Consider the following 22,680-nt stretch of genomic DNA (forward strand, 5'->3'; position numbering starts at 1 on the left):
GTTTATATAATACTATATAATAATATTATCATTATCAATACTATATGATATCAAAACCAAAAAAAATCACCGTGCTAATATAATATTATCAATATTATATAAATGATCTTTGTATTTATTTTTTTGTGTGTATATAATATTTAATTAACACATTAAGACATATATAATATTTTGTTAATATATATATAATATAAAATAATTTACAAATTATTATTAATTCGTATATAATGTATAATTAAATTTAATGAATTCAATTAGAATAAACAATAAATTATTTATTTTATTTCAGACTTTATAAATGAATAAATTAATTAACTAATATAACAAATTATAATTAATATAGTAAAATTAATTAAGTAATATATATTATAATAAATTATATTAATATTTAAAATATCTAATCAAATCAATTAGCTGATATAATTAAGTTATGGTAATAAATTGTATTGAATGAGTTAAAATAATTAAATCGAAAAACACTCTCCGAAACATGCCACGTCAGCTCAATCATTAAGTGCAGATATCCGATTTTTATATAATAGAATAGATAGATTTGGTTATTAAACATTTTCGAATATTTAACTTTTAAGATTATATTGTATTTGGATTTTATTTAAATTTATATATAAAAATATTAATACCGACTAATTAATGGTTCAAAGTCATTACAAACAAGGGTCTCATCGGTAAGACGGTAATTGCCTCGACTCAGGCACTACTCCTTCATAACCCTGTTTGCAGTATATTTATAATTTAAATCATGGATCATGGCTAACATTGAGAAGCACTCCATATTCCTATTTATCTTTTGAAAATATTTGGTAAATAAAAAAAATTAATAAAAAATAATCATAACTTATTTTATTTAATATTCATTAATTATTGTGATAATTAATGAATATTAATTAAAACAAATTTTAACAAATGCGTGATTAAAATAAATAAATAAGAAAACCCCACGATATTTGCTCCTGTTTAATGACAATGACATAGCAAGCAGTTAAGAATATCATAGCATTATAGCAATGAGGTCAGGGATATAGTATTAAATACTCGAGAGCTAAATACATTATCAATCTCAATAAAAATATAAAATAATAACGAATAATATTATACGAACAAGTTTTTTTATAAATTAAATTTAATTAAATAAATTTAATATCAACAAAAATTATTCTTATTACTTTCACTTATTTATTGGTCTAAATTTTATTATTCAATTTAGTTGGACTTAATTTAAAAAAAATTATAAATATAATGTTTTTCAGTAATAATAACTAATATAAAAAATTAGCTGATTTCCATTAAAAGTTTTCTGTTACAATGAAGTCTTATGCTAATATTAGAATTGAAAACATTATTTTAATTTGTATGTTAGAGATTTTGTACGTATATTAATTATGTTAAATTTATATTTAAATTGTGTTTTAATTTAATATATTTAGTTAAATTGGATAAAATTTTATTATAATTATGTTAATGTTTTTTATTTCTCTTAAAATTTAATATCCGTGGATATCCTCAAATTTAAAATAATCACAATAGCTGGCAATACTATTTTATAATCATTTATATGTTTTCTTTATACATCATAATAATGTGAATTGTAATTAAAATATTTATATTCAGTAACCGCAGAGAAACTTGGCTCCGTGTTTGGTCGTAATGTAATGACTTCACCCAATCTCCATTATCTCTATTTCAATTTCTATTACTCATAACATTCGTTGACTCTTGGTTATTGTTAATGCAATTGAAACCTTCCAAGGACTGTTTCCATGGCAGGTTCATCGTCAGATCACGATGCGACACCATTGTCATATTTCAAGTATGATGTTTTCCTGAGTTTTAGAGGCTACACAAGGCTCAGATTCACAGACGCACTCTATCATGCTTTGGTCAACAAAAGAATCGAGACTTTCAGAGATAGAGAGAATCTGAGAACAGGCGAGGAACTCGAAGGTGCTCTTGTTGAAGCAATTGAAAGATCAAGGATGTCAGTTCTTATACTGTGTGATGAGTATCCAACTTCCAAGTGGTGCCTTGATGAACTCCTCAAGATCATGGAGTGTTCGGAGCACGGAACAAAGCGACGGGTGTTACCAGTTTATTACTATGTGGAAAAATCAGATGTGCAGTACCAGCTCAATGAATATGCAAAAGCCATGACTAATCATCAAGAAAAAGTCAGATACAATCACAAGTTGGAAGCATGGAGGTCAGCCTTGTCTCAAGTTGGCAAGATTTATGGTCCACTCTGTAATCAGAATACGTGAGTACTTTAATTTGCACACAAAGCTTTATTTATAAAATATTTTCATTAACACCTCTAGTTGTCAATTTTATGTTATGATATACATAGCGGTAGCTTTCTAAATAGATCATTTCTATATATTTTTCATTTGTTTGGTGATAGTTTTTGTATATTTGTGTAAAGTTAAAGAAGACAAAAAGAAAATATAATGTATTGCATATGTGCTTTGCAGACCTTGGGGTGTGATTATTGACAACACTGTTGAAGAGGTCTCAAGGAGACTTCCTTCTATTCCTTTGTATATTGATCGCCCACTTGGATTAGATTCTCAGCTTGAAGAGGCGAAATCACTTCTAGAGATTGATTCTCATTCTGCCTGTTTCATGCTGGGAATTCATGGAGATGGTGAACTAAGAAAATTTGTTTTGGAGCTATATAATGAGATTAGAGGTCATCTTAAAGCTGGAAGTTTTCTTTCTAATGTTCGTGAAAAAACAAAAAGAGGTGGCCTAGAAGGTCAGCAAAAAACGCTTTTGTCTGAGATGGGAGAGGAAGTGAAGACTGAGATAGGAAGCATATCCAGAGGATCCTCTGAAATTAGACAACGGCTTGGCCAAAAGAGAGTTCTTCTAGTTTTGGATGATGTTGATAGCATACAACCATTGGAATCATTAGCAGGGGCAGGTGATTGGTTTGGTCCTGGTAGTAGGATCATTACAACAACAAGAAATGAAGGTGTGCTAGATAAGCATGCATTAAAAAAAGGTGTTGAGATTAAGAAATTTTGCTTCGATGAAGGTGAATTCGAAGGCATGGAATCAGTTGACAAACAAAAGAGGTATGTTGTGGAAGAAGATGTAGTAGGTTTTGAGGATGACATCGCCATTTTAATTAAGAAGTTGCAAGACGAGGATTCACACAATAATGTTGTCTCCATCATTGGTATGGGTGGGTTGGGCAAGACTACTCTTGCTCGAAAGATCTACAGCAGCAAAGAGGTCAAGAAATTGTTCCCTTATCGCGCATGGACTTATGTTTCCAAAGACTACAACAAAAAGGAAGTTTTGTTGAGAATTCTTGACTGCTTGATGAGTTCAACATCTAAATTTAAAGATTCAAGTGAGGAGGTTTTGAAGAATGAAGTGGGAAAGTGTTTGAAATGGAGCAAATACCTTGTGGTGCTTGATGATATCTGAGAACCTGAAGCATGGGACGATTTGAGGGATACCTTTCCAAATGATAAAAATGGCAGCAAAATACTAATAACAAGTCGTAATGAAATGGTGGCAAACTATACAAATCCAAGTAAGCCTCCTCACTTTCTTCGCTTACTTGACCAAAAAGAAAGTTGGGAATTGTTTTGCAAGAAAGTGTTTTTGGGTGAAGAGTGTCCTTCAAATCTAGATCCCTTTGGTAGATCAATTGTCAAAAGTTGTAGGGGTTTACCACTTGCTATCATCACCTTAGCAGGGCTTGTTGCCAAGAGAAAAAGGACAGAACAAGAGTGGTTGAGAATTAAGTGTTATGTCAGTTGGCATCTTGCTCAAGACAAGACCAAAGTCATGAATGTACTAAAACTTAGCTACGACTATTTGCCTAGAAGATTGAAGCCATGTTTTCTGTACCTTGGAATCTACCCTGAAGATTATGAGATCCCTGTGAAAGAACTTATCCAGTTATGGATAGCTGAAGGGTTCATACAACCACATGAAAGTGGAACTCCAAATTCACCAGAACCAGAAGATGTCGGTGAAGATTACTTGGGTGAGTTGGTAGATCGTAGCTTGATACAAGTAACTGGTACAAGGAGCTATGGAGGTGTGAAAACATGCAAGATTCATGATCTCCTCCGCGAACTCTGCATATTAGAAAGCAAAGCTAATAACTCCTTAGAGGTTTTCACAGAGTCCAACATCCCTGCCAACAACACAAGCAACCCTCATAGATTGTCTTTTCTGTGCAATGCACAATCTTATGTCTCCTCAGTCAAACTGGACACTCGTTAGTTGTTCTTTTTTGCCGGAGCCGGAAGGATGAACTGCAAAGAAAGTTGTCTTAAAAATTTCCAGTCTATACAAGTGCTACACTTGCAAGATCAAGTGTATTTCACATCAGATTCTAATGATCTGGAAACAATGATCCACCTGAAGTACTTGAGAATAAAGCGTCCAGCTAATAGAAAGGTATATCTGGAACCTTCCAAAGTTAGAAACACTGGATTTGGAGAGTTGGTCGCCATTCACTATCCTAGATGGATTTTGGAAGCTTGATCGACTGAGACATGTTTATGTGAGATGCAGCACAAAGCTACCTCCAGCAGCGCCACAAGCACTAACAATATTGTGGAACCTCCAAACCCTCTATGGAGTGGCTCTTGATCAAACAATAGCATCTCTGTTCAGCAACAACATCTTTCCCAACTTGAGAAAACTGGCCTTGCAGTACGGTTCACGTAAAGATGATACAGATTCTCTGTTCTCAAGGTTTAGCAAGAAGAAAACAGACCAGGCTTGTACAAGTGATTATTCTTGTACAACACTGCATGAACTATTAAAGAGCCTCAAGTACCTAAGCAAGCTCCGTAGGCTAAAACTCCTCTGCAATGATGCACAGTTTGGGGCAACTAGCCAACCTGCAAAGTTTAAGCATATATTCAGGGTCTTATGAGGTCCCTCTCTCGTGCGTGGGCGGAGGTTTCTCACGGCTTCAAGTGCTGAAACTCGAATACTCATCTGGATACAACCGGGGTGTGTTGGACGGAGGTGAAATAATGCCTCCTCTTCGGTGTTTGGTGATGAAGCAGTGTCTTCGAGTGACTGCGCTTCCTGAACAGCTCTGGTCCTTGACTACCTTACAAAAGGTGGATGTTGTTGGCCCCTCCGACGAATTGGAAAAAAGCCTCCGAAATGTTGAGGTCAAGAAGGGTTGCAAGCTCACTGTAAACGGATATACAGATCTGGATGACCTACCTCTCCGTCGTCGTCGTACGTGACTACCACCTGTTTGTGTCTCGATTCTTTCTCTGTATCTACTACCAAAAGGTGTTTGTATAACTGAACTTCACCTTCAAAGATCTCTAGCATGTCACATGCCAAATTCCAACAGTAACACAGGCTTCACCTATTTACATCCCTACACATAGACGTATAATTTTTTATGATAATGAGATCGAATATTCTTAACCAAATTGATGTTATATATAATATTCATGGTTAATTAGTCAAGGATTTAGATTTCCAATTAAGAGATATATAAATTTTGGAGAAATTCTATACATACAAGTCATTTATTTCTTCTTCTTTTTCTTTCTCCATGCCTCCTCTTTTTTTTCTCCTTCTTCTTCTTTTTCCGTGCCTCTTCTTCTTTTTCTTCTTTTTCTTCTTCTTCTTCGTTTCTGCACGTTCTTCTTCCTCTTCTTCTTTTCTTTCTTTTCTTGCCTTCTCTTTCTCTTTCTTCATTTACGTGCTTTTTTCTGCACGTTCTTCTTCTTCCTCTTCTTCTTCTTCTTCTCATTCTTCGTTTCTGCACGTTCTTCTTCCTCTTCTTCTTCTTCTTTTCTTTCTTTTCTTGCCTTCTCTTTCTCCTTCTTCATTTACGTGCTTTTTTCTTTGTTTTCTTTCTTTGTTATTCTCGATTTCCGTTATTTTTTGACATCAAATTCTGAAATTATTTTTGAAGAAGAAGAAGCAGCAGAAGATGAGAAGAAAAAGAGAAAGAATTCTGTATTTTGGGTGTATTTCTTAAATCCTTTGGATGTATTTTCGTAATTCTCTTCTTCTCATTCTTCGTTTCTGCACGTTCTTCTTCCTCTTCTTCTTCTTCTTTTCTTTCTTTTCTTGCCTTCTCTTTCTCCTTCTTCATTTACGTGCTTTTTTCTTTGTTTTCTTTCTTTGTTATTCTCGATTTCCGTTATTTTTTGACATCAAATTCTGAAATTATTTTTGAAGAAGAAGAAGCAGCAGAAGATGAGAAGAAAAAAGAGAAAGAATTCTGTATTTTGGGTGTATTTCTTAAATCCTTTGGATGTATTTTCGTAATTCTTTGGGTGTATTTTTGTAATTCTTTGGGTGTATTTTTATAATCGTTTAGGTGAATTCCTATAACTGTTTGAGTGTATTTATGTAATTGTTTGGGTGTATTTATGTAATTGTTTGGGTGTATTTCTGAAGTTTCATTATCTTCAAAACGATTTCAAAGTAGAGTAGTATTGCTTGATCATAAAATATTATGTTTGATCCATGGGAAATAAAATTTTAGTTTAAATTTGACCAATTAGAAAACAACACGCCACTAATCACTAATCACCAAATAGACCCGGCCGAAGTCAATCCACCGGCTAGTGTAAATTGTAGTAAATAAACAATGCACCGGGAAAGCAATTAATCTTGAAAGCTAGCAATACTATTTTATAATCATTTACATGGTTTTCAATATAATCATAATTATAGTATTTAGACTCAGCAATTACAAAGAAATTTTCCTCCGTGCTTGCATTGTTTGTAGACTTCACCTAATCTCCATTTCAATTTCTATCTTGTTGATTCTTGAGCATCATTAGTCATTACTGAACTTCAAAGCTTCCAAAGACTGTTGCCATGGCAAGTTCATCATCAGGTCAAGGTGCAACACCATATTCACTTTTCAAGTATGATGTTTTTCTGAGCTTTAGAGGCTACACAAGACTCAGATTCACAGACGCACTCTATCATGCTTTGATCAACAACGGAATCGACACCTTCAGAGATAACGACGAGCTGAGAATAGGCGAGGAACTTGAAGGTGCTCTTCTAGAAGCAATTGAAAGATCAAGGACGTCAATTCTTATACTCTTGTGATCAGTATCCAACTTCCAAGTGGTGCCTTGATGAACTCGTTAAGATCATGGAATGTTCGGAATGGAAGGAAGCGACCGGTGTTACCAGTTTACTACTATGTGGAAAGATCAGATGTGCAGTACCAGCTCAATGAATATGCAAAAGCCATGACTGATCATCAAGAAAAAGGCAGATACAATCACAAGTTGGAAGCATGGAGGTCAGCCTTGTCTCAAGTAGGCAAGATTTATGGTCAACGCTGTGATCAGAATACGTGAGTAGCTACTTTATTTACGATTCATTTGTCTATCAGTATTTTATATATTTCTATAAAAGAAGTTAAAATGCAAAGAAAATGCGTATGTTCTTTGCAGACCATTTGGTATGGCTATTAACAAGATTGTGGTAGAGGTCATAGAAGGACTTCCTCCTTTGCCTCTGTATATTCACCGTCCACTTGGATGTGATTTTAAACTTGAAGAGGCAAAATCACTTCTACAGATTGATTCATCTCATGCTAGCCGTTTGATGCTGGGAATTCATGGAGATGGTGACCTAAGTCAATTTGTTGCGGAGTTGTATAACAAGATTAGGTGTGACTTTGCAACTGCAAGTTTTCTTTCCAGTATCAGTAAGAAAACAAATGCAAGTGGCGGTGGCCTAGAAGATCTACAAAAAACGCTTCTTTCTGAGATGAAAGAGAAGGTAGACAATAAGATCGGAAGCACATTTAGTGGATCTTTTGAAATGAAACGAAGACTAGGCCAAAAAAGAGTTCTTCTGGTTTTGGATGATGTTGATAATATACAACAACTGAAATCACTAGCTGGAGAAATCGATTGGTTTGGTCCTGGCAGTAGGATCATCATAACAACAAGATATGAATATGTGCTAGATGAGCATGCTGGTGTTGATATTAAGAAATATCGCTTCGATGAAGGTGGCAACAGAGGAAGCTCTACTATGATGGAAGAAAATGTAGTGGGATTGGAGAAAGACTTGGATGTAATAATTGATCAACTCAAAGAAGAAGATCCAAAGGGGAGGAATGTTGTTTCCATTGTTGGCATGGGTGGGTTGGGCAAGACTACTCTTGCCCGAAAGGTCTACAATAGCGATGAGGCCAGAGAGCTATTTCCTTGCCGCGCATGAGCAACCGTTTCCAAAGAGTGCATGTCAATGGAAGTTTTCAAAAACCTTCTCAAGTGTTTGAAGGTACCCGAAGCTGAATATAAAAATGCAGGTGAAGAGAAGTTGAAGGATATGGTGAGAAACCGTTTGAATGGGAAAAAATATTTGGTAGTGCTTGACGATCTCTGGGAAGCAAACGTATGGGACAAGGTAAAGGCTCCTTTACCGGATAACAACAATGGCAGCATGATACTAGTAACTACTCGTAATGATCAAATAGCGAATTATGCAAGGTCAAAGGAGCCTCACCACCAACTACACTTCTTAGATGAAAATCAAAGTTGGGAAATGTTTCGCAATAAGGTGTTTGGTAGAGAAGAGTGTCCTCCTCCTTTAGAGCTTATTGGAAGATCAATTGCTTTCGAAAGCTGCAAAGGTTTACCATTGGCTATCAAAACCACAGCCGGGATTGTCGCCAAGAAGGAGAGATCAGAGGATGCATGGGAAGAAATCAAGAACCTGCTTCCTTACTGGTCTGTTGCTGAAGACAAGGAAGGTGAAGAGATGATGAAGATATTGAAGTATAGCTACGATGATCTGTCTGAGAAAATGAAGCCATGCTTCCTATATCTTGGGGTGTTTCCTGAAGATGAAGAGATTCCGGTGAGAGACTTAATCCTACTATGGATATCAGAAGACTTCATAAAGCCAATCCAAACTGGAAGAAGATTGATAGAACCTGAAGATATTGGTGAGAAATACTTGAAGGAGCTAGTGGATCGTAACTTGGTACAAGTTGTGAAGAGGAAGAGTGATGGCAAAGGCGTGAAAACATGTCAGATCCACGATCTCATCCGGGAACTGTGCATATTGGTGAGTAACGACAACCCTGATAACAGTAACAATGCTCGTAGGTTGTCGTTTTCCAGGAACAAAGGATCCTATGCATGTTCGGTAACATGTAATCATTCAAGCACTTGTTCCTTGTTCGTTTATGGAGATTACAGCGAGTGGTCAAATCATATTCCAGAAGATTGCCCAGTTAATGTGCTATATTTGAATGGATTCGATGGGTTAACAACTGAAAAGAATGCTGAGTACTTGGAGAGGTTGAAAAACCTCAAGTTCTTGAAAATGGATTATCCTGTCTTACATCGGTTATTTAAGCTTCAGAGTTTACAAACAACAAAAGTAATGTCCAGTTGGAAAGAAGGGATAATAAGTGTTGATGAGGGGTTAAAGCAAATGAGACATTTTCGTAGCCGCCGTGGTGAGCATTTATTGGTAGATGAAAGGGTAAAAGATAGACTGCAGAATTTCCAAACCCTGTGTTATGTTTATGCAGACTCACAACTAGGGCTCTTACTCAACAATTGCTACTTTCCCAACTTGAGAACACTGGGTTTAGTGATAAGTAAAGACGAATGTCAATTAGTAGACGAAAACTTGAGGAGCCTGCACCGCCTAAGCGAACTACGTAAACTGAAACTTATTTTTTTTTACATCTCTGAAAGAGTTCCATTAGGTAAAATTATATTTCCTTCAAATCTTACCAAGATTGTCTTGTATTGGTGTAAGGATTTGAATGACCAAGACATGAATGCTTTGGGACGGATTCGCAGCCTTCAAATTTTAAAATTAAGCGATGTAGAATGTGACCAAGATGTCGTTAATTGCGGTGGGGCTGGGAGCTTTCCGCAGCTTCAAGTGTTAATCATGATATATGTATGTGTCTCAAGTGTTACATTAGAAGTTGGTGCGATGTCTAGACTTCGACGTGCTGTCTTTCGTCAGTGCTTTCGCTTGACGTTGCAGTCCCTTCCTGAACGAATGCTTTCCCCGGGATTCGACTTGCATTTTATTGAACCTGATTATCGTTATCGTTATTGTGGTGATGATGATGATGATGACAGATGACGACGACTAATAATGATTGATTGATTACTGAGGCATTGAAAGTCAATGTCACTGCTTCTGTCCCAAAAGCAGGTATATATTTATTCTACTGAGACTCATAAGCACAGGCATATATATGATTTATGCTGCCTGATTACCTTTTTCATGCAACTTCTTTTTTATGCTTTTGCTAATAAGGTGAATCATTCATTTTATTTGTGCATAACTCTCCTCCATAATACATATCATTACATGTGCATGTTCTGTTGAAGGTTTGAATGACATGTAATTTCTTTCATGTTATAAATAAATGAGATGAATTCATATTGTTAGTGTATAGCGTTAAATCCTTGATCATGGCTAAGATTCCAAATCACTCCATCATATGTCTACTTTGATATATATCAGTTTTTCTTGACCCCAAATTAGGACAATGACAAATATCATTATTGAATGTGAGTCATTTCACTAATCTATGCCGGCATATTCTGATATAGCTAACAAAGATCAGATATGAATATAACCAAAAAGTTCATAGATTGCGATTTCACTCTCACCAAGATCTGATAAAGATAAAGAAAACAATCTTTGATTTCTTTGATGAACAGAGTAATGAGTATATACTATTCAAAAATGTACTGTTGACCTCAAATATCTTATATGTGGTCCTTCGTTAATCAAACACACCTACATAAAAATATATACACTACCATGGAAATTAATAATGGATATGTACCTCTAAATACTTTAATTTGTAGTATTATGTGGTCATGCAATATATGTGTCACAGCCCACAATGAGGTATAACTGGCGTTTAAGGAAATAGTCTTCCAGCAAATCTAACATATTCGAATATGAGAAAATAAGAAAATGAGCCCAAGAAGAACACAAACCTCATACAGTTATCATTTTTACTTTTAGACACTTGAACCCCAAATTTATTCCAATTAATTTTCTTAAAACTTCTACCAAAAGTCAAAAATCTTTTCTCCTCTCTCCTCTCTCTTTTCACTGTGGTCACGTCACTTAGCAAGAAAGAAAGAAAGAAAAAAGGAAAGTGCAGTAGCATTGGAGAGTGAAGAACAAAAAACTTGTTTCCAAATCCAAACAAGAAGGAAAGGCGACAACCAAGAAGCTAGTCACACACGGCCGGCCAGACCATATCAAAAAGTATCTTCCTTCTTTTGTACTACACCAAGGAACCAAGAAGAAAATCACAAAGTTCAAGCATAGAAGAAGCAATCATGGAAAAGATGAGGTCAACCATGGTCAGAAGTTCATCAACCCTCAAAATCAAATTTGTAGCCAAAACAAGACTCTACGGTCAAGATTGAAGAAACTTGAAGAAAAAAGATGAGAGAGAATGGGTAACCGGTTAAACCAATGACCCAATGACCCAGTGATCTAACCGGTTCGGTTCTAACAACTATGTATCACGAGACAAAAATAAAAATATCTCCTAAGTTTCTTTGAAAAAAAACAAAAGTACTATTCAATAAAAAAAGAAGTTAAGATTCAATCTCCATTTTCTTCCTTTAGCTACTGATAACCATCAAATCAAAAAATCATATTATCCCAATATACCAAAAAGAAAAACCATATTATCCCTTAATGGATATTTTTTAAGGTTTAATTATTTTATAGGTGTATATATAATTTCATTAAATTTTATTAATTTATATATTATTTATATTCTAACAATATCTAAAAAATACGTGTAATACAAGTTTTCCAATTTTTTCATTAAAAACAATTGTTAATAGAAATCAAATTGATAACTTTTATTTGATTTCTGATAATATAACTTCTCTATATATATAATATTCATGGTTAATTAGTTAAGGATTTAGATTTCCAATTAAGAGATATATAAATTTTGTGGAATATTATAAATATTTAATGATCCATATTTTAAAAAATAATAAAAATTTAATAAAATTAGTGGAGTGCAAAAAGTAAATAAAAAATATGTGAATTTTCAAATGAAGAAGAGAGTAGTATTGCTTCATCATAAAATATTATGTTTGATCCATGGGGGAATAATATTTTAGTTTAAAGTTGACCAACTAGAAAACAACACTCCACTAATCAGTAATCACCAAATAGACCCGGCCGAAGTCAATCCACCGGCTAATGTAAATTGTAGTAAATAAACAATGCACCGGGAAAGCAATTAATCTTGAAAGCTATCAAAACTATTTTATAATCATTTGCATGGTTTTCAATATAATCATATTAATGTAAAGGAAAAGTATAGGTGAACAATAAAAATATTAAACAATGTAAACAATAGATATATTGGATGGTCATTTTATTAGTGTACAGATGGTTATTTTAATATTAAAATTTAGATGATTAATTTGAAAGTGTAGCGTGTTTTTATTTGATTGGTGATTGTTCATATTGTTGAACAAAGTCATTGTCCCTAGCATTCCCCTAATGTAAATTGTAATTATAGTATTTAGACTCAGCAATTACAAAGAAATTTCCCTCCGTGCTTGCATTGTTTGTAGACTTCACCTAATCTCCATTTCAATTTCTATCTTGTTGATTCTTGAGCATCATTTCTGAACTTCAAAGCTTCCAAAGACTGTTGCCATGGCAAGTTCATCATCAGATCAAGGTGCAACACCATATTCACATTTCAAGTATGATGTTTTCCTGAGTTTTAAAGGCTACACAAGGCTCAGATTCACAGACGCACTCTATCATGCTTTGGTCAACAAAAGAATCGAGACTTTCAGAGATAGCGAGAAGCTCAGAATAGGCCAGGAACTCGAAGGTGCTCTTCTAGAAGCAATTGAAAGATCAAGGATGTCAATTCTTATACTGTGTGATGAGTATCCAACCTCCAAGTGGTGCCTTGATGAACTTGTCAAGATCATGGAGTGTTCCCACAACGGAACAAAGCGACCAGTGTTACCAGTTTATTACTATGTGACAAAATCAGATGTGCAGTACCAACTCAATGAATATGCAAAAGCCATGATTGATCATCAAAACAAAGGCAGATACAATCACAAGTTGAAAGCATGGAGGTCAGCCTTGTCCCAAGTAGGCAAGATTTATGGTCAACGCTGTAATCAGAATACGTGAGTAGTTACTTTAGCTGACAACTATTTTCAATTACTTCTGATTATCAGTTTCATATGATCACAATTATTTGATGTACCCGTGATTGAAAAAACAAAACATGAGAGATTACATATATGAATTAGCTAATGAGTATCTTAGTGTCATTGAATAAGAGAAGAAAAAAGTTGTTTTAATGCATTAATAATCTATTTAATATATAAAACTTAAAGAATATATGTTTTATTAGAACATTATTCCACCTCTGGTATGCTTATTAGTCAAGTGTCATCTTAGCCAGACACCTTTTTATGTTTCTTTTATGTTTTGACCTTTCTTTGTTCCATTATTATAAGATAACTTCAATCATTTTTCAAGGATTCGTTTGTCTATAGTAGTTTATATATTTGCAGACCATGGGGTATGGCTCTTGACAACATTGTTGAAGAGGTCACAAAAAGACTTCCTCCGATGCCTTTGTGTATTGACCGTCCACTTGGATGTGATTCTGAACTTGAAGAGGCAAAATCACTTCTAGAGATTGATTCTCGTGCTACATGTTTGATGCTGGGAATTCATGGAGATGGTGAACTAAGCAAGTTTGTTGCGGAGCTGTATAACAAGATTAGGCCTCACTTTGTAACTGCAAGTTTTCTGTCCAATATGAGTGAGAAAACAAATGAAAGTGGTGGTGGCCTAGAAGATCTTCAAGAAACGCTTCTTTCTGAGATGGGAGAGGAAATAAAGACCAAGATCGGAAGCACCTTCAAAGGATCCTCTGAGATAAAACAGAGACTAGGCCAAAAAAGAGTTCTTTTGGTATTGGATGATGTTGATAATATAAAACAACTGAAATCACTAGCTGGAGGAATTGATTGGTTTGGTCCTGGTAGCAGAATCATTATAACAACAAGATATGAAGATGTGCTAGATGAGCATGTTTTAAATAATGGTATTGAGGTTAAGAAGTATTGCTATGATGAAGGTGAATTCGATGGCAACAAAGGAAGTTACACTATGATGGAAGAAAATATAGTTGGATTACAGAAAGACTTTGATGAGGTAATTAATCAACTCAAGGAAGAAGATTCTCCAAGGAATGTTGTTTCCATTGTTTGCATGGGTGGGTTGGGAAAGACTACCCTTGCTCGAAAGATCTATAACAGCAAAGAGGTCAGGAAGCTATTCCCTTGCCGTGCATGGACAACTGTTTCCAAAGAGTACATGGAAAAAGAAGTGTTTAGAAACCTTCTCAACTCTCTGACTTCACAAAAATCTAAATATGAAAATTTACGTGAAGAGGAGTTGAAGGAGAAGGTGAGGAAATGCTTGAATGGGAAGAAGTATTTGGTAGTGCTTGATGATGTTTGGGAAACAGAAGCGTGGGACAAGTTAAAGGATTATTTACCAGATAACAAGAATGGAAGCATGATACTGATAACTACACGTAAAAATCATGTGGCGTATTATGCAAGGTCAAAGGATCCTCACCACCAACAAAACTTCTTGGATAAAGATCAAAGCTGGGAAATGTTTCGCAACAAGGTGTTTGGCAGAGAAGAGTGTCCTCATCATTTAGAGCCTATTGGCAGATCAATTGCAGAAAGTTGCAAAGGTTTGCCATTAGCTGTCAAAACCATAGCCGGAATTGTTTCAAAGAGGGAGAGATCAGAGGATGCATGGGAAAAAATCAAGAACCTTCTCCCTTATTGGAGTGTTTTCGAGGACAAAGAAGGTGTTAAGCTGATGCAGATATTGAAGCTTAGCTACGATGACTTACCTGAAAAAATGAAGCCATGCTTTCTATATTTGGGGGTGTATCCAGAAGATTGTAAGATTCGAGTGAGGGACTTAATCGAGCTATGGATAGTTGAAGGCTTCATACAACCACCAGAACACACCAGAATGAGATCAAAGGCACTGCAACCTGAAGATATCGGTGAACAATACTTGAAGGAACTGGTGGATCGTAACTTGGTACAAGTCATACACAGGAAGAGTGATGGGGAAAGCGTGAGAACATGTCAGATCCATGATCTCATCCGGGAACTGTGCATAACAGAGAGCGCTAGAAATATCAATGCTCGTAAATTGTCCTTCTCTTGCAACGCAAGATCGTATACCTGTTCAGCAACATGCAATGAATCACGCACTTGTTCCTTGTTCTTCTTTGGAGATCCAGAAAATTGGTCCAGTCATATCCCACCAGAAGAAAGCTTCCGAGTTCATGTGCTGTACTTCTCAACAAGCTTCCTATATAAAGAGGGAGAAGAGGAAAATATCAAGAACTTGCTCCACCTAAGATACCTCAGGGTGCGCCTAAGTTTTACCACAAACTTGTTACCTACACTTGACAAGTTAGAAACATTGCGTATTCTGGATAATCCTCTTGAGATTGTCGACATAAGATTTGGGATTGAGCAATTGAATTATGTTCGCAGCGTTACCGGAGTGAAGCTATTAGCAGACACAAGAAGAAGAATGCAGAATCTGCGAACCCTGTATCACGTGTGTCTTGATTCAGAGGCAGAGTTCCTACTCAACAACGGCTACTTTCCTAACTTGACATCGCTGGGTTTAAACCTATCTTCATTTCGGAAAAAGACAATGAAGCCCTTGAGCTTGCATTGCCCAAAAAGTGTGAACAAGCTCAAGTTATGCTATTATAATCCCGAAAATTTCTCATTGGATGCAATTGTGTTTCCGCCAAATCTTACCAAGATTTCGTTATTGTGTACGAATGAGTTGAACTACGGTGTCATGAATGCTTTGGGACGGATTGCTAGTCTCCGAGTTTTAAAATTATGTGGAGGACTAAGCTCTGATGAAACTCTCCATCTTGGTGGTGCTGGAAGTTTCCCGCAGCTAAAAGTGTTTATCATGAGAGCCGTGTCTGTTTCATATCTTACAATGGAAGAAGGTGCGATGCCTCGTCTTCGACGTGTGTTCATCCGTGAGTGCTTTGAATTGGAGTGAGTTCCTAAACATATGTGTTCTTTAGGTAGTAACTTTCAGTATGTAGACTTTCCTTATAAGGATCGTGATTCTGAACTGATATGGTCTTTAAGCTCGATCGATTGAAGATCACTCAGAATAAAAGAAAAATCATCTATAAAATTGTAAGTAGGTTATATATTCATTATGATCATTTATTTTTTATTTTTATTCTGATTTATTGATTGTCTTTCACATGAATATATGATATTATAGGTCTATTATTGTTTTTTAATTTGAATTTAAAAAACTTAATAAAATAAAAATTATAATCTAACTATTCTATATTAGTAGATAAAATAAAATAAATAAAGAAAATAACAATTGATTTTAGACGTTTAATAGTTTTGATTTGATCGGCTTTGACAAATTGAAATTACAAAGTTTGAATATTTGTTTAGTTAAACTAACTAAATAACAATGTTACATGGTCATCACCAATTAGCCACCATGTACGTATATGTTGGTGTTTAGGAGAAGAGTGTTAAGGGGCAAAAAAATGTGTGATTTGTAATCATCAATTAGAGTGAGATTTTATTCGGTGGTGTGGGATTACTCACTTTTTTTTTGCTAGTTAAGTGCTAATCAAATTTTAATAAAACTGCTGGTTTCCTAAACTTTCTCTTAAAAACAGATTTGTTTATATCTTATTGTTATGCTATAACAAATTTAATTATTCTGATGTTGAATTACCATATTTTTTTAAATATGAATAAGATAAATTACTTAAAGAATTATACATATTATAATTAAAACAGAATCGTGATTTTTTTTCACAACCACGGTGCTAAAATGTCCAACAAAATACTAAGCTGCACAATCATAAGAACCGCTAGTATTTAATAAAATAAAAATATTATTTGTACATCAAAATTAGTTACTAAAATTAGTTATAAATGTATTTGTTTATAAATACACGTATGATTTAATTTATTTTTAATATGTATTTATATTTCAACATATATTTTATACTAATAACTGATTTTAGTATATCCGTAGCATTATCCTTAATAAAATAGGATTCGCAGGTCATTCAAACCCTCAACAGAACACATGACAATACAAACAAGAGATTATCAATAAGTAGAAATTACAGAAAACAACAAATCAGTTTGGTTATCATCACTATAACAATACCCATATATTGGAGGAAATCTACATACACCCTAGTAGAGAAAAGCACCAAGATTGCATGATCACATAATACTACAAATTAAAGTATACTACCAGTACTACTTTAATTTAATTTAGAGGTATATTGTATATATCCATTATTAATTTCCATGGTAGTGTATATATTTTTATGTAGGTGTGTTTGATTAACGAAGGATCTCATATAAGATATTTAAGGTCAACAGTACATTTTTGAATAGTATATACTCATTATTCTGTTCATCAAAGAAATCAATGATTGTTTTCTTTATCTTTATCAGATTTTGGTGAGAGCTAAATCGCAATCTAGGAACTTTTTTGGTTATATTCATATCTGATCTTTGTTAGCTATATCAGAATATGCCGGCATAGATTAGTGTAATGACTCACATTCAGTAATGATATTTGTCGTTGTCCTAATACAGAGCAATGTTTTTTGGGGTCAAGAAAAACTGATATATATCAAAGTAGACATATGATGGGGTGATTTGGAATCTTAGCCATGATCAAGGATTTAACGATATACACTAACAATATGAATTCATCTCATTTATTTATAACATGAAAGAAATTACATGTCATTCAAACCTTCAACAGAAAATGCACAACGTAAAAGGGAATCACAATACAAATGTGTTTGAGGAATTACAATACCAAAATAGCACAAAAAAGTGTCACTCAAAATAAAAACAAGCACTATATTCAAATAAAAGAAAGAAAAGAAAAACAGTGCAATCACAGTCCATTACAATACAATGAGGCTGCAGGACCACATGTAATGATATGTATTATGGAGGAGAGTTCTGCACAAATAAAATGAATGATTCACCTTATTAGCAAAAGCATAAGAAACAAGTTGCATGAAAAAGGTAATCAGGTAGTATATTAGTCATAGAAGTCATAGTCATAGGAGTCATCCTCATCATAGCCGTTATAGTAGTCATAGTAGTCATCCTTATCATATTCGTCATAGCCGGCATAGTCGCCATCATACTCATAAGGTTCTATAAAATGCAAGTTACTATCCAAGGAAAGCATTTGTTCAGGAAGGGACTGCAACATCAAGCCAGGGCACTTATAAAAGACAGCACGTCGAAGTCTAGGCATCGCACCATCTTCTAATGTAACACACGTGACATTCACACATATCATGATAAACACTTGAAGCTGCGGAAAGCTTCCAGCACTACCACAATTAAGGACATCTTGGTCACATTTTACGTAAATTAATTTTAAAATTTGAAGGCTGCGAATCCGTCCCAAAGCATTCATGTCTTGGTACTTCAAACCCTTACACCAATTCAAGACAATCTTGCTAAGATTTGACGGAAATGTAATTTTACCTAATGGTACTCTTTCAGAGGCGGAAAACTTAAGTTTCAGTGTACGTAGCTCGCTTAGGCGGTGCAGGCTCCTCAAGTTTTCGTCTACTAATTGACATTCGTCTTCACTTATCACTAAACCCAGTGTTCTCAACTTGGGAAAGTAGCCATTGTTGAGTAAGAGCCCTAGTTGTGAATCTGCATAAACATAACGCAGGGTCTGGAAATTCTGCAGTCCATCTTTTACCCTTTCCTCTACCAATAAATGCTCACCATGGGGGCTACGAAAATGTCTCATTTGCTTTAACCCCTCATCAACACTTATTTTCTCTTCGGACAAACTGGACAGTGCATGCATTGTTTGTAAACTCAGAAGCTTAAATAACCCATGTGGGAAACAATAATTCAATTTCAAGAACTTGAGGCTTTTCAACCTCTCCAAGTCCTCAGCATGCATTTCAAGTGTTAGCTGCAAATCCAATACACGTAAATATAGCACATTAACTGGGCAATCTTGTGGAATATGATTTGACCACTCCTTGACATCTCCATAAACGAACAAGGAACAAGCGCTTGAATGATTACATGTTACCGAACATACATAGGATCGATCGTTCCTGGAAAAGGACAACCTGCGAGGACTGTTACTGTTATCAGGGTTGTCGTTACTCACCAATATGCACAGATCCCGGATGAGATCGTGGAGCTGACATGTTTTGACGCCTTTGCCATCACTCCTCCTCTTGGCCACTTGTACCAAGTTACGATCCACTAGCTCCTTCAAGTATTGCTCACCAATATCTTCAGGTTCTATCAATCTTCTTCCAGTTTGGATTGGCTTTATGAAGTCTTCTGATATCCATAGTTGGATTAACTCTCTCACCAGAATCTCTTCATCTTCAGGAAACACCCCAAGATATAGGAAGCATGGCTTCATTTTCTCAGACAGATCATCGTAGCTAAGCTTCAATATCTCCATCATCTTCTTACCTTCCTTGTCTTCAGTAAAAGACCAGTAAGGGAGCAGGTTCTTGATTTCTTCCCATGCATCCTCTGATCTCTCCTTCTTCGCGACAATCCCGGCTGTGGTTTTGATAGCCAATGGTAAACCTTTGCAGCTTTTGAAAGCAATTGATCTTCCAATAAGCTCTAAAGGAGGAGGACACTCTTCTCTGCCAAACACCTTATTGCGGAATATTTCCCAACTTTGATCTTCATCCAACAAGTTTAGTTGGTGGTGAGGCTCCTTTGACCTTGCATAATTCGCCACTTGATCATTACGAGTAGTTACTAGTATCATGCTGCCATTGTTGTTATCCGGTAAAGGAGCCTTTAGCTTGTCCCATACGTTTGCTTCCCAGAGATCGTCAAGCACTACCAAATACTTTTTCCCATTCAAATGGTTTCTCACCTTTTCTTTCAACTTCTCTTCATCACCTGCATTTTCTTCGGGTACCTTCAAACACTTGAGAAGGTTTTTGAAAACTTCCATTGACGTGCACTCTTTGGAAACGGTTGCCCATGCGCGGCAAGGAAATAGCTCTCTGGCCTCATCGCTATTGTAGACCTTTCGGGCAAGAGTAGTCTTGCCCAACCCACCCATGCCAACAATGGAAACAACATTCCTAGCAGAATCTTCTTCTTTGAGTTGATTAATTATTACATCCAAGTCTTCCTCCAATCCCACTACATTTTCTTCCATCATAGTAGAGCTTCCTCCGTTGCCTTCGAATTCACCTTCATCGAAGCGATATTTCTTAATATCAACACCAGCATGCTCATCTAGCACATCTTCATATCTTGTTGTTATGATGATCCTACTGCCAGGACCAAACCAATCGATTTCTCCAGCTAGTGATCTCAGTTGTTGTATATTATCAACATCATCCAAAATCAGAAGAACTCCTTTTTTGCCTAGTCTTCGTTTTATTTCAAAAGATCCACTGAATGTGCTTCCGATCTTATTGTTTACCTTCTCTTTCATCTCAGAAAGAAGCGTTTTTTGTAGATCTTCTAGGCCACCGCCACTTGCATTTGTTTTCTTACTGATACCGGAAAGAAAACTTGCAGATGCAAAGTCACACCTAATCTTGTTATACAACTCCGCAACAAATTGACTTAGGTCACCTTCTCCATGAATTCCCAGCATCAAACGGCTAGCATGAGATGAACCAATCTGTAGAAGTGATTTTGCCTCTTTAAGTTTAGAATCACATCCAAGTGGATGGTGAATATACAGAGGCAACGGAGGAAGTCCTTCTATGACCTTTTCGACAATCTTGTCAATAGCCATACCAAATGGTCTGCAAAAACATACACATTTTCTTTGCATTTTAACTTGTCTGATCTTCTTTTATAGAAATATATAAAATACTAATAGACAAATGAATCGTAAATAAAGTAGCTACTCACGTATTTTGATCACAGCGTTGACCGTAAATCTTGCCTACTTGAGACAAGGCTGACCTCCATGCTTCCAACTTGTGATTGTATCTTCCTTTTTCTTGATGAGCAGCCATGGCTTTTGCATATTCATTGAGCTGGTACTGCACATCTGATTTTTCCACATAGTAGTAAACCGGTAACACCGGTCGCTTCCTTCCATTCTCTGAACACTCCATGATCTTGACGAGTTCATCAAGGCACCACTTGGAAGTAGGATACTCATCACAGAGTACAAGAATTGACATCCTTGATCTTTCAATTGCTTCAAGAAGAGCACCTTCCAGTTCCTCGCCTATTCTGAGCTCGTCGTTATCTCGGAAGGTGTCGATTCCGTTGTTGATCAAAGCATGATAGAGTGCGTCTGTGAATCTGAGTCTTGTGTAGCCTCTAAAACTCAGAAAAACATCATACTTGAAATGTGATACACCTTGATCAGATGATGAGGAACCTGCCATAGTAACAGTCTTTGGAAGGATTTAATTGCAAAATTAAAAATCAGCGAAAGATATAAAAGCAATAGAAACAGAAATGGAGAGTAGGTGAATTGAAGTCATTAGTCATTACAAACAAAAGCGCTAACGAGTTTCTTTGTAGTTGCTGAGTCTAAATATTTTAAATATACAATTTGCACTATTGCTAGCTTTCATGATTGCTTTCCCGCTCCCATTTGTTGCTTTTTGCATTATTTATTTATTTAATTTTTTGATGAACGACTACTAGGAAGAAATTCCTTACCTCGTGGACACAATGATTTGGAGAGTCTCATTTTATTTGCTTTTTGCTGTCTTTTCCTTATATTAAATATTTTTTTAAGATAAATTATTAAGTTTTATCTTTTATGTAATCAAGAGGCATGTTTTTATGTTGGTGACTTGACTGACTTCTAAGGTGGCTAGACCAAAACAATCGCTAAGATTGTTAAGGACAAATGTCCAATCTGAAAGGAACACGTGGTACTTTTAAAGAGCGCAGACCAGAGAAGTTAATTGGGTGTGAAATTGTTAATGGACAGGGATAAATAGTTTAAATCTCTAATCAAAATTAATTAAACTTTTAACTTAGAGGGATTATTATTACTTAATTTAATTTCACTGCCTCCAAAAAATGAACTTATTGTTATCAGCTTATTATTATTAAATATTGTATCAATTTTGATAATAAATTGTTGCAGAATTTGCACTTTTTAAAATTTTTAAAAAAGTGGGTTACAAAATAAGTTTTTAACATCATTGTTATATTTTAATTATAAAAAAATGCTACTAAAATGGTCTGATTTTCACATCTCTCTTTACAAATTAATTTAAACGTCATGATCCAATCTGGCTGTGACGCTTAGGAAAATTTTCCAAAGCAAGCTTTAGAAATTGATATTACAGAAAATAGAAAAAAATAGAACTTCCAATTATGCTAAAAAGCAACACATTTTCAGTCTCATATTTAAAACATAATCATCATATTTACATAAAATTCGACTTTAATATTACAGCAAAGCATAATCTATTAGTTTTATCTACTAGAATATTTATAAACAACATATTTAATAACTAATGTCGGATCCTGTCTGTGTCACATGGAGCAGTTTAACAAGTCTATAGAGCTT

General features: G+C 35.2%; 4 protein-coding genes and 1 pseudogene across 4 annotated transcripts; 4 read left to right on the forward strand and 1 right to left on the reverse strand.

Moving 5' to 3' along the window:
- The first annotated feature begins 1,675 nt into the window (after window positions 1-1,675).
- Window positions 1,676-5,520, forward strand: LOC130976688 (putative disease resistance RPP13-like protein 3; annotated as a pseudogene).
- LOC130975931 (TMV resistance protein N-like) lies at window positions 5,025-8,220 on the forward strand. The gene is made up of 4 exons (XM_057900647.1): window positions 5,025-5,192; window positions 6,832-7,067; window positions 7,157-7,342; window positions 7,443-8,220. The coding sequence occupies exons 1-4, from the start codon at window positions 5,025-5,027 to the stop codon at window positions 8,218-8,220; spliced, it is 1,368 nt and encodes a 455-aa protein (XP_057756630.1).
- LOC130976484 (putative late blight resistance protein homolog R1B-12) lies at window positions 6,759-10,290 on the forward strand. The gene is made up of 2 exons (XM_057901357.1): window positions 6,759-7,342; window positions 7,443-10,290. The coding sequence occupies exon 2, from the start codon at window positions 8,242-8,244 to the stop codon at window positions 10,114-10,116; it is 1,875 nt and encodes a 624-aa protein (XP_057757340.1). The 5' UTR covers window positions 6,759-7,342; window positions 7,443-8,241; the 3' UTR covers window positions 10,117-10,290.
- Window positions 10,291-12,574: 2,284 nt separating this feature from the next.
- On the forward strand, window positions 12,575-16,338 carry LOC130976465 (disease resistance protein RPP13-like). The gene is made up of 2 exons (XM_057901341.1): window positions 12,575-13,187; window positions 13,581-16,338. The coding sequence occupies exons 1-2, from the start codon at window positions 12,694-12,696 to the stop codon at window positions 16,141-16,143; spliced, it is 3,057 nt and encodes a 1,018-aa protein (XP_057757324.1). The 5' UTR covers window positions 12,575-12,693; the 3' UTR covers window positions 16,144-16,338.
- A 1,498-nt stretch (window positions 16,339-17,836) lies between these two features.
- LOC130973653 (disease resistance protein RPP13-like) lies at window positions 17,837-21,613 on the reverse strand. Its single transcript, XM_057898270.1, has 2 exons — window positions 21,048-21,613; window positions 17,837-20,938 (listed from the first exon to the last, which is right to left on the reverse strand). The coding sequence occupies exons 1-2, from the start codon at window positions 21,533-21,535 to the stop codon at window positions 18,199-18,201; spliced, it is 3,228 nt and encodes a 1,075-aa protein (XP_057754253.1). The 5' UTR covers window positions 21,536-21,613; the 3' UTR covers window positions 17,837-18,198.
- Between the last annotated feature and the right edge of the window lie 1,067 nt (window positions 21,614-22,680).

This window comes from Arachis stenosperma, chromosome 4 (assembly GCF_014773155.1).
Source record: "Arachis stenosperma cultivar V10309 chromosome 4, arast.V10309.gnm1.PFL2, whole genome shotgun sequence".
NCBI classification, from domain to species: Eukaryota; Viridiplantae; Streptophyta; class Magnoliopsida; order Fabales; family Fabaceae; genus Arachis; species Arachis stenosperma.

Bases quoted from the DNA above. Each gene is read 5' to 3' on its own strand.
- LOC130975931 (XM_057900647.1), top strand. From the start codon at position 5,025: ATGCCTCCTCTTCGGTGTTTGGTGATGAAGCAGTGTCTTCGAGTGACT. The intron at 5,193-6,831 runs GTAAACGGATAT...TGAACTTCAAAG, and splicing joins AGAAGGGTTGCAAGCTCACT to CTTCCAAAGACTGTTGCCAT. The intron at 7,343-7,442 runs GTGAGTAGCTAC...TGTTCTTTGCAG, and splicing joins CAACGCTGTGATCAGAATAC to ACCATTTGGTATGGCTATTA.
- LOC130976465 (XM_057901341.1), top strand. From the start codon at position 12,694: ATGGCAAGTTCATCATCAGATCAAGGTGCAACACCATATTCACATTTC. The intron at 13,188-13,580 runs GTGAGTAGTTAC...ATATATTTGCAG, and splicing joins CAACGCTGTAATCAGAATAC to ACCATGGGGTATGGCTCTTG.
- LOC130976484 (XM_057901357.1), top strand. From the start codon at position 8,242: ATGTCAATGGAAGTTTTCAAAAACCTTCTCAAGTGTTTGAAGGTACCC.
- LOC130973653 (XM_057898270.1), bottom strand. From the start codon at position 21,535: ATGGCAGGTTCCTCATCATCTGATCAAGGTGTATCACATTTCAAGTAT. The intron at 20,939-21,047 runs GTGAGTAGCTAC...ATGTTTTTGCAG, and splicing joins CAACGCTGTGATCAAAATAC to ACCATTTGGTATGGCTATTG.